The 12,385-nt window shown below is 36.0% G+C and overlaps 1 protein-coding gene across 1 annotated transcript in view; it reads right to left on the bottom strand.

The window, feature by feature from the left end:
- Window positions 1–2,909: 2,909 nt before the first annotated feature.
- Window positions 2,910–12,385, bottom strand: part of Ireb2 (iron responsive element binding protein 2) — a 44,897-nt gene continuing 35,421 nt past the window's right edge. Inside the window, exons 17-22 of the mRNA XM_051197500.1 lie at window positions 11,122–11,226; window positions 10,885–11,027; window positions 8,632–8,779; window positions 8,425–8,547; window positions 6,479–6,664; window positions 2,910–5,810 (exon numbers count right to left, since the gene is read on the bottom strand). Of these exons, the coding sequence (XP_051053457.1) occupies window positions 5,700–5,810; window positions 6,479–6,664; window positions 8,425–8,547; window positions 8,632–8,779; window positions 10,885–11,027; window positions 11,122–11,226 (816 nt within the window). The 3' untranslated portion in view covers window positions 2,910–5,699. The remainder of the gene's footprint in view (window positions 5,811–6,478; window positions 6,665–8,424; window positions 8,548–8,631; window positions 8,780–10,884; window positions 11,028–11,121; window positions 11,227–12,385) is intronic.

Genomic DNA, 12,385 nt, shown 5'->3' with positions numbered 1-12,385 from the left:
ACTGTTGTAGAGGAGAAAAACCAGGAAATAAGCTTTGTGCAACTTGCCATTTTCACATTAAGTAGATATTTTCCCACTTTTAAGGCTATCTTTCTACATACACTTTTTATACATCTTAAGATTTTGGTTGAGACAATCTCATGTAGCCCAGGCTGGATTCCTGTTGTCACCTCCAAGTGCTAAGATGACAGGTGTGTACTACCTTGCCTAGCTTTTGTGTACTTCATCTTTAGGATAAAATATTCTGTCTTTAAAGATTCCTAATGTATGCTGCCAAACCATTTTTTCCCTCAACACTGGAGATTTTACATACATATGTGTGTGAGAACACACACACTTCCAACGTGAAACAACAATTTGCAGAGATTACACAATTTTGTATTGTTTGACTCCATGTCATGGGTCAGTATTTAGCATGTATACTGCTTTGGGTTCAACTTCAGCAGAAAGTGTGTTCTAGAAAACACAATCTTGTAGTTTAAAAAATATATTAAAGCCAGGCATGATGGCATATACTTTTAAACCCAGCACCAGAGAGGCAGAGGCAGGTGGATCTCATTGAGTTTGAGGAAAGCCTGGTCTACAAAGCATGTTCCAGGACAACTAGGGCTGTTACACATAGAAACCCTGTCTGGAAAAACCTATGTGTGTGCACATGCGCATGCACCCGCGCCCACATGTGTGCTCCTGGGGTCAGTCAGTCATAAGCAATCTTGTGGAGTCAGTTCTTTCCTTCACCTTTGCATGGCTCTGGAGATAGACCAGGCTTGTCCAGCAAGCACCTATTACCCAAGCCACCTCATTGGTACAGTCTTGCAGTTTTGTTATTTCCTTTATATAATAGACATTCAAAGTTCAGTGCTAACACAGTGAATACATAAAATTCAGTGGTCATATGAGCAGACTGTGAGGATTACATATACATCTGCTTTTGCAATAGATGATTCATTTTTTCAGGTATTAATATGCTACTGGTGAGACATGTTCTGAGAAATGCATGCTTAGGAGACCTCATTGTGCAAATGTCAATATAATCACACAAACTGAAATTGCCACTGGGTGCCATTTTATGAACCAGTTACATGTGGTCTGTCATTGATTGTTATGTTGCCCAAACATATCCTGAACACCAGAGTGTAGTTTAGCAGTTGTAAAACTTATTCAAACAACTCTCATCAAAATAGGAAGACTAGCAGTAGTTGGTAATTAGGAAGCAAAACTGGTATCAAGTGATAAGTGCATCCATGAAGTCTGGATACTCAAACTATCAGGATGTGCTTATGTTGGTATTTGCTTTTTGATACTATCCTTGAATCTGAAATTGTGACCATTTTAGCCTTTGGATAGCAAGATTTATTATGCATACAGTCTTCTGCCTGCATGCCAGAAGAGAGCACCAGATTTTATTATAGATGGTTGTGAGCCACTATGTATGTGGTTGTGGGGAACTGAACTTAAGACCTCTGAAGAGCAGCAGCCAGTGCTTTCAATCTGAGCCATCAATTTAGTGTTTTTTAGTTTTTGTTTTTTTTGGTAATCTAACAAATAAAGCTTGCTTGAAGATCAGAGTGCAGAGCTAAGCCATATGTTAGATACACACACACAGCCACTAGTTAGCCTGAAGACAGTGGTGGCCACACCTTTAATCCCAGCACTAGGGAGACAGAAGCAGATAGATCTCTGTGAGTTCAAGGCCAGTCTCTGGGACATGAGAGTGAGTCTGTCTAAATGAGAAACAGCTCACACCTTTGATTCCAGCATTAGAGAGGAATATAAGGCAGTCTCAGAGTCTGAGGTTTGGTGGAGAGCACTGCAGTCTGCAGTCACTCTGGGACAGGATTGCCCCCCTTTGCTCTGAGCCTTGAACTTTCTAGTGGCTGGCTGCTTTGCTTTCCTGGACTTCAGCTTGAACCCCAATATCTTTCTCTGGGTTTTTATTAATCATGCTACACATCTCTCCAACCCTGAATGCCATTTTTAATAAACTTTAATCACTTAGTTAGGCTGCTACTAACAGTGGGAATAGGAGCTTTTGGGGGAGGCAACACAGGGGTTTGAATCCAAGGCCTTATCCTGCTTTGACCTACCACTGCTCTAAACCCTAATCCTAGGGGCCATCTTCTCCAATCAGTGGGAAGCTGACCCCATTCTTTAAAACCATACAACACCACTGTGCTACATCAAGGCCATCTCCTCCTGTAATGCACAATTCATTATCAATGAGCTCTCTAATAATTGTCCTAAATGTTAGCAATTACCATAAATAAGACCTATGGTATGAAGGTGATATGCAATGCCATTTCTAGTCAGTTCAATTTATATAGTATATGTATTTAAATTATACAAATGAAGAACAGACAGTTTAGGGAGAAAGAGAATCAGTGAATATCAACTACAAACAGGAGATTTCAGCTTGAAAATTTTTTTGAGACAAGGTGTTTGCCACAGTAAGTAGCCTTAGCTTTAGCTCAGGATGGCCTTCAACTCAATCAATCCTCCTGTTTCAGCTTCCTAAGTTCTGAAATTACAGATATGCAACATCAAGCTTGGTGAAAAATAGTTTTTAAACATCCAAACTTCAGCCTCCATCACTTGAGTGCTAAGTTGCCTGACTTGTGTATGGACAATAGGTTCTAGTTTAAGTCAGATTAGACTTTCACACTCAAATGACTCCATAATTTGACTACCTGTTGGAACAATCCCTTAATTAAATTCATTTACTGTTTAAGTGAATCCTAACCGTATTTCAGACTGTCACTCTCTTCAGTTTTCGCACAGATATACAGAGGTGGATTAACTGGTTCACATGCTGGATGTTATGTCTGAACATTTTAGAATATATTTAATGAGACATTTCTGATAGCATTTCATGATGTTTTACCCTAAGTTACTACAACATGAGTCAAATGTGATAATACAAGTTTCTTTATTAAAAATAATTTACAGCATCAATAACATATACACAATTTCATTAACTGAACTTTACCTTCAATATATTTCTATACAATACTTAACATTATTGAATTTAAAATTGTTATGCTATTTTGTTGGCTTCAAATAACAATGATTTGTAGTTACTTAAGAGATATATATGGTTTTATAGCCACATATTATGCATAAAATTGATCAAATAAAAACAAAACAAAAAGACCACATCAGCATAGCCACAGTCCCCCTTGAAGGGAAAAAAATTCCATTGAAAAAAGTCCACATCCTTCCCTTGTTTTTTCCCCCAAAATAAAATATGTATCATTATCCAGTATCTTAATATCTTCTCCCTAGACTCAAAGGCCAAAAGGAAGGTAGTTTCAACCCTTGAAAACTGTCATTTTTCTCATCCTGTCACCACGGAGAAGAGGAATGCAGACCACATTGTTATCTCATATGCAAATAACTGACTCTGGCTGAGCTCTTAGCTTTACAGCTTTTAGTTCCATACCAGTGAAAATACAAGCAGTCTGGTGAAGAGATGCCTCTCATCTGAGTTTTAACAGAGACAGGGCAGTACCTGGTGGAAGTCTTTCCTTTCCTTCATTTATATGAGGAGCACAACTAAGGCACACAACAGCACAGAACACAATATTCTTGAGACTAAAATGCTGCTGCTGGTAACTGTGCTACGTTCACAATACTGATTTGCTTTTCTGTGTTCACTTTTCCCCCAAATATTGATGTTTTGAAAATAACACAAAAATACTAAAAATAGTCAATAAAGGAAGTCACACATTAAAAACAGGCATCACATTTTTGTAACATTTGGCTGGAGGCAGAATTACAAAATATATGCATTGAAGCATGCGCTTAATTTTCTTCCCCCATTTAAAATCATGCCTATCGGGATTAGTTCACTGTTTCTAAGCAAGAGATTAAGAGAACCTTGATTTTGTTTCTGAAATGCAATTTTTATACCATTACTGGACTAGATGGACTGGAAATGTAAATGCTTGACTCATAGCTGGATTTATTATCTTTCAGACTGTTTATGTTCATACCTTTAACTCAGACTTTGGACAAGGGTATGCTTTCAAAATAAGTAATTCCTCCCATATATACATCCTGAATTATCATTTCTTCAAAGCACATACCAGTATTTTAATACTCAACTTGTAGCTTCTCCATTCCTAACTCAGATTAATACATATGCACAGACAGACACATGACTTCTACGGAACACAATCTGATTTCAAAGTAAAAACAACAACAATAACAAAAAAACCAAAACTGCTTAGTACAGAGACTTTGTTTTGTCAAACTCTAGTTCAACTAAGTACATATTTGAAAAATATTCTTAACAGACTGTATGACTGAGTATGTGCAAAGCTCTCAGTGCTCTTTACCCACTAGTTTGGTAGTTCCTGAATTTTAGCATGAAACAAGTACTTCTTGTTTTGTGCTATGCACAAAAAGAGATCAGATGAAGAAAACATTTTTAAAAATCATTACATTTAACATTTTGCTGCTAAGTTTAATTTCTTAATGAAAATGTTACTGGGACTTCTAAAACTAATTTCCAACCCTTCTAAAAAAAGATTTAAAATACAAACAAAGCATGTGGTGTAATAGATATAAATAAATGCAACGGGAAAACATGACAAGCAGACAGCAATGATCACCAAGAGTCTTATCCTTATGGTCAGTTTTGATTAAAAACAAACAAGTCATAATGAAATGAACAGACTCATATATCCCAAATAAAGACTCAAATAGCAATAAGTCAACTTAAAGGACTGTAAAAATAACACTAAAAAAAATACTCAGGGGTACATACCATATAATTTTGGGTAGAAAAATTGATAAGTCTAGGGGAAACCTAGAGTTGATTGATTCAAGTTGTTTTCAGTATTCATAAAAAGAGTGTGGAATGTCAGCTGGTAATACCTAATTGGGGTTATAGAAGTTACAGTATTATGTAAAATGAGCAAAATCTAGTCCAAATTAATACAAAAGCATTCAGGGCTTGCCAGAGTCACAGTGGCACATTACTGAAAATTTACAGGGCTGTACCATAGGAGATTTTTTTTTCTTACTAATACATATACCATACAATCATCTCATCTATATTTTGCAGTTATTTATCCTCAGACATGGTGTAAACTTTGCCTGGATGGATGGTCAGAGGGACTGTGATCTGGGGCAGGTTCTATTACTCAGACATACTGAGACTAAGAGTAAACCTGACTTACATTACAAATTGGGAATGCCAACTGTGTCCAATTCAATCCTGGAAAGGAATACACTTAAAAATTCATTTATAAATTAGGTAATCATTTCCATAATTTTAGAGTCTAATCTGGATTCTTGTATTTCAACTTGCTATTCTTAAACCAACACACAATAGTCCAATTTTATAGGGTAAAACAAAACAAACTGCTTCAGAAAGGCTACTCATATGAATCTTCAACACAAGTTCAAATTCTGTCTTTATTTACAAAATGTTCTGATAAAATATAACCCCATACTTACAGGTCTCTTCTACAACACACTTCACACGTTGATTTTAGCAATGTTAATAGCACCATTCGTATATTATTTAAAATTAAGATTTCATTTCAGTCACTACATTGATTCATAATCATTTACATCCATCGATGAGATAAACAAGTGTACTGGAATTATCTGCAGGTCCATGAAAGGTTCCTGGATCCAGCACAAAAGGCTTTGCAGTTACCAGTCACGAAAGATACCATGGTAAGTAGATACTATGAGAATTTTCGAGCCACAAAGTTTAATAAGCCTCCATGTTTGTACAAAGTTATCTCCACATCATTTTCAAATGATGCAATCACGCTGAATTCTTTTCCAGTATTTGTCTTTAAACAAACAAAAAGACATGTGAGTGTCAGAGCTTCAAAGTGTTACTTGAATAAGATCACCTGTATTCACATCTACTAACTACCCGATTTGTTGCTTCACTTTCCTGGTTCTAAGTTCTACATTTTGATTACCCCAAACCCTCCTGTTAATTAAAAACAATGAGCCAAGTAGAAAAACAAGTATGTTGATCTCTAATTCTAAAGGACAAGTATCAGACTCTGCAGTTCTATAGCATGACTTAGATTTTGCTTCCCTTATGAAAGTTATCACTCACTATTTATTCTTATTATACATATAATGTCTACTGTCCTTTTCTATCTTCCCTTCGTTATAAAGGCTTACTCTAACACTTAATGGTGAACTTCTGCTTCTCTTTGAATGGATTATTACCTGGGTCAAATTTAGATCACAACAGAAAGAGCTGAAACCTGGTATAAGTAACTGAGCCTCAATATTCTACCAGGTATCTTTTTCGAGGCTAAGTAGTCAATTCCTTCTCCTTTTCTTCAGACAACATGAGCTCTACTAATAACACAGATTAACAGGAAAGAGCTACAGCATACATGAACTGACATTAGCATGCAACCAGACAATTCTTACTCAACTTACAAACACCTATTTGAGTACAGGGTACACAATTATGTATTTAGAAATCTTTGGATACCTTCATATTTAATGTAATTCCAGGAGAGAGTTCTTCAGGAAATGATAAAGAAAATACTTCTCTACCAGAGAGTCCCAAGGAGCCTGCATTTTCTCCTGGGAGAAACTCAAGTGGAACGATGCCAATTCCAATCAAATGATTTTTGTGGATCTTTTCATAACTTTCAGCCAAAACAGCTTTTACACCCTGTAATGAACATGCATTTGATTTCATTCCTTTTATTATTATCACCCCCATCATTGTAATTATTAGTTTTGAGACAGATCTTGGTTCATAGCCTAAATTGGCTTCAAACTCATGGCAATCTTCCTGCTTTCTGCCCCTGGGATGCTGAGTTTGCAGGGTACACCATCATGTCTACCTTATAGTGTGTATTTTAAAGGGAAAAATAACTACTTTGGGCTTTTAATAGTTGTTTTTGATGTACTATGCCACTACTGAGATTGGAGTTGTATAAGGTATCTACAGTAACCTTTTATAGACAGTTCTAAAAAAATAAAAAACAATAAAAAAAAAAAAAAAAAAAAAAACCTGTCTCAAAAAACAAAAAACCCCCCTTACATTATTTTGATCACCAACACAGCTCCAGGATTAACACTTTGACTCTAAGTAGAGCTTTGGTATACTTGGGAGAAATAAAGGGGGGGGGGGGCGGCGGATCTCTGTGAGTTCCAGGCCAGACAGAGCTAAACAGAAAGACTCTGTCTTAAAAATAACAAATGAAAAGGTAACCAACTTGCAGACTGACAAACTAGAATTAATACAATGCTATCAGCCTTAAGGTCTTGAGTCAATCTGTAAAGAGAACCCAGGAATCTTCGGATGTAGAAGTGTAAGACCTCTAATCTAGCTCTAGCTCTACTTTGAGCAAATGTTTACAGAAAATGAGCTAGAGAAGCTGTTCTCAACCTGTGGGTCATGACCTCTTTGGGGCTGAATGACCCTTTCACAAGAGTCTCATATCTGATACTTACATTATGATTTATAACAGCAGCAATATTACAGTTATGAAGTTGCAATGAAAATAATTTTATGGGGTCACCATAACATAAGGAACTGTATTAAATGGTCACAGTATTAGAAAGGTTGAGAACCACTAAGCTAGAGGTTCCAGACCTGGTTTCTCCACTTTAAAAAAATACACTGACTCAGAAGCCTTTTAGGACATTTCCCTCCTTAATCATGTAGTCTTTACCCTCTTTGTTCCTCCAAAATTCAAATTGTACAAATGTGCTGTATACTTTTGTCCAAGTATTGTATATTTACCTTGTACTTATATATAACTTTTTGTTTTGTTTGAGACAGGATCTCTACATAGCCCTGTCTGTCCTGGAATTCACTTTGTAGATCAGGCTGGCTTCAAACTCAGAGATCCTCTTGCCTCTACCTCCAGAGTGCTGAGATTAAAGGCATGACTACCATGCCTAAGACCAAGAATAACATTTTATAAATAAAACAACCAAATAAGAGGCACACTTGGGTGTTGGGGGCACATATGACATGAGACACAAGACAGGGAATGACAGGTGACCTGGTAACATCAGATTGAAAACAGAGAAGGTGCTAACCTGTGACTCCTGTATAAATAAATCACTGTCTCCGAAGAAACTAAATAACTTCATAGAAAATCTAGACAGGTTTCTTTTTTTTATCTGAGTCTCTTCACAGAGATGAAGTGAAAGGGAGGTATTACACATGATAGTTTAAGATAAACCTCTCTTTGCTCTTTATTACTCCCATACAAATTTCCTTACATAAGAAAAGATGAGGTTTAATCAAATTCAGAGTAGCAAAATAAGAACAAAAATATATCATCTAATATCACTAAAAAAAAAATTTAAGATCTAACTAAGAATATAGAAAATTCAAATAAACAAACTTTGAATAGATGTTACTGAGAAAAGGAATATTGAAAAGTTCAAGAATATAAAATTTAAGATCAGTACCAGCAAATAGGGTCCTTTGGCAGCCCAGTCTCTGGAATTTCCTGAACCATATTTTTTCCCTGCTAAAATTATCAGTGGGATACCTTCTTTCTGGTACAGTTCTGCAGCTTCAAATACATCAAGCTGTAGATTAAACAGACAGGAAAATATTTAATATAGAAGTTGATCCTGTGAGCAATAGCTCAATCACTTTGTGTACATCCTTACCGTCTGTCCTGATGGAAAATGAATTGTTTTGGGGGCTGGTTTCCCAATAAACTTATTAAAAAGTTTGATGTTTGCAAACGTGCCTCTTGTCATCACAGCATCATTACCTCTTCGGGCTCCATAAGAATTGAACTCTCGAGGAGTAAGGCTACAAAGAAGTTATGAAAGACAGATTTCATGCCAGACAGAAAATAACATTATCGAGTTGTAAAAACCTGTTAAAGGCTGTTATCCACCTCCCCAAACTTTAAAAGATCTCAAGCTAGTTTAAAACTTGAAAAGATTTCATGAGTTTATCACCGATCTATAAACTCATAGTTTCTTAGCTAAGTGCCCCTATTAATCTTAAGAAAATCTCAGATCTCATTTTCCCTTTAAAAGGCAAGTGGAAAGGTCTTAGGTATATAGCCCAGGCTGGTCTCAAATCAACAATACTTCAGCCCAGAAAGCAGCCACCACATCCAGCAGTTTTAGAGGCCAGATACTATTAAACAAAAATATCTCAGCAATCAACAACTGATTTTTAATCGATCTCTGATTTGATCTTTTATACAGAAGTATCAATACTCTGAACTTGTAGACTTAAAACAAAACAAAACTTGCTTTGTTTTTCAAGGCAGGGTTTTACTGTGTATCCCTGGTTGTCCTGGAACTCACTCTGTAAACCAGGCTGACCTCAAACTCAGATCTGCCTGCCTCTGCTTCCCAAGTGCTGGTATTAAAGATGTGCGCCACTACTGACCAGCTTAAATTTTTTTTTTTTACTTCAGGATAAAATGGTGTAGACCCATGGTCTTCAACCTTCCTAGTGCTGCAACCCTTTAATACGATTCCTCATGTTGTGGTGACTCCAACCATAAAATTATTTTGTTGCTACTTGATAACTGTAACTTTGCTACTGTTATAAATTCTAATGTAAATATCTGTGTTTTCTGATGTTCTTAGGTGACCCCCACAAAAGGGTTGTCTTGACCCACAGGTTGAGAAGAGCTAGTGTAGATTTTGAGTGTCATACTTTTAGAAAATTCTAAAATAAGAACTACTAGATTAAAATAAATATATAATACAATACTATATATTTAAAAGAAGTGGTAACTGATTTTCTCTGTGGAAGATACATCACTATTATGACCAAGACAGAAATCATAGCATAAATAAATAAAAAATAAAAGAAACTAGAATAGGCCAGCAAGATGGCTTAGCAGGTAAAGGCACTTGCTGCCAATCCTGGCAAGAGTATGGATTTCCAGGGTAAATGGAAGAGAATTGACTTGCATGTTTATACATACATATATATTAATTTGAAATGCAATAAAAAATATGAGGAAAAAAAACCAAAAAACTTTGTAATAAAAGCTATGGTATGATTCTGTCAAATCAAGCTTCATAGCTCCAATTTTTATAAAGTATTTCGATGAAAAACATTTGAATTGCTCAAGCAACAAATAATGTTCAAAAGCTAATCAACACAGCAAATAAACTTTCTACCTGACACCAGGACAGCTCTTTAGAGAGAGCACCACCATATTATTACTCATATAGAAATGAAAGAATACCTTTCTAGTCTTCAATTTATATCTCTTAGGGTCAGGAGTTAAAATTGTGTACTGTTCATACGGAGAACCTGAGTTCAGTTTCCAGAACCCATGTCAGGCAGCTCACAGCTGCAGCTTACAACTCCAACTCCAAGGGATTCAAAGTATCTTCTTTCTGACTCCACTGGCAAATACAAGTGGTGTATGCACAAGTATGTGCACGTGTGTGTGCGCATACACATACATACACACCTTTTTTAAAAAAAGTGATCCCCTATAATATACACTATTCAAATTTGATTCTGTCAGTCTTCTTTGATATTGACACATCAATCATAGTCCCTGATACATATTTTACAACCTCATGAAGCACGTATTTGTTACACTTTAATGATGGGAAGCTGTTTAAAATCAAATGGTCAGGCTCCATTTGATGTGTCAAACTAAGCATGATTATTGCTTCTAATCAGTTATTTCTTTAGGCTATAAAGGCTTTTTTGTTTGTTTGAGTTAGGGTTCAGCTAAAAATAGTGGCCTCAATTTCTAACATTATAAGAGGGTCAATGGGTGCCACTTAGTTCTTGCTGAAGACATACGTGCTAACAATGAGATCCCTAAGATAGGATGTATTCAATAGGACATAGGAATATGACAAAAGACTTTTAGTAACTGAGAAAGGAGGGAAAGTAACACCCTGGAACCTTGGACACATACATACCCTCTGTTTGTCAGATACTTAGCGGCAGCACTGCTCCTAGCAATACTTCCAGCAGGTGATATATGATCTGTAGTGACAGAGTCTCCCAAATACAGTAAGACATGGGCATTTTCAATAGGCTGGAGTACACCTGGTTCTTTGGTCTAAAAAGAAAAAAAAAAAAAAAAATCCAAACACTGAACTCTTCTTTCAAACTGTATCAATCTTTAAAAGATTGAGCAGTATGCTAGTACTTACAAGCTTATCAAAAAATGAAGGGCATCTGATATAAGTAGACTTCATATCCCATGGAAACAGCACTGACTCTGGTGCTTCTAAGGAATTCCATCGTTTATTTCCCATCTGCAAATGAAGTTGGGATGAATGGACCAAAATAGAATCAGAAAAAGAGACTTTATAAATATCCACAATAATAAATAATACTTAGATAAGATTGAAAGGAAAAGAAGCCTTACCCACTTGAAAAATCATGACATTTCTGGACAGAATAAATAGATTTACTTTAAAACTTTCAACTCACCAAATTTTCAGGAGCAATTTTGAGAGTTAAGTTTCAATGTAAACAATTATAGACTTCATAGAGTCACCCATCCCCAAACTTAAGAACTCATAAAGGTATATATGTGTATGTACTTACACACTGAAAAAAATTTAGTATGTAAGGTACGTCGTCAATCTTTAGAAATATCACAAAGAAACATGTTTTGCATTTTCCAATATATTTGCTCCACACCACCACCTGTTAGACTTGCCTTTAAACAGAATCTCATCAATTTCTCATCAATTTTCACTGCTACCTCAATGGTCCATTCAACCAACAGCTTTGACTATAAGAATTGAACTATTTTGATTTTATCCTTATCGAATTCTCTCTTTCAAAATAGTAGGCTGAATGGGCAGGAGAGACAACTCAGAGGTTAAGGGCACTAGCTACTCTTCCAGAGGATCCAGGTTTAATTCCAAGCACCCACATGGCAGCTCACAACCATCTGTAACTTAAGTTCCAGGAGTTTTGAGCTCCATCTTCTGGCCTTTACAAGCACCAGGCATATACATGGTGCACAAACATATACACAGGCAAACAGTCATATACATATACAAAGTGAAACTATATAAATGTCATCTTTTCAACCTTCTTGTATAAAATAGCAAAGAGAGCAGGACATAGTATATTCCAGAACTAAGGAAATTATAGTGGGTTACTGAATTTAATGCTGCTCTAGTGCACAAAAAGAGATTGTCTTCAAATATAAAACATGCTCCCCTAAATTTGCACAACTAATCCTTATTCTAATTTTCTTTTCTCTGTATACATTTAGCAATAATATGCAACTTATGTAACTCTTTTCTTCTTCTTCTTTTTCTTCTTCTTCTTCTTCTTTTGGAGACAGGGTTTTGCTATGTAGTCTTGGCTGACCTGTAACTCTCTATACAGAGCAGAACAGCCTCAAACACAGTGACCCACTTGTCCCTGTTCTGATACTGCAATTAGAGGTATAAA

This window comes from Phodopus roborovskii, unplaced genomic scaffold, assembly GCF_943737965.1.
Source record: "Phodopus roborovskii unplaced genomic scaffold, PHOROB, whole genome shotgun sequence".
Lineage (NCBI taxonomy): Eukaryota > Metazoa > Chordata > Mammalia > Rodentia > Cricetidae > Phodopus > Phodopus roborovskii.
The sequence above is the reverse complement of the archived record's forward strand: the minus strand, read 5'-3'. Positions and strand labels throughout refer to the sequence as shown.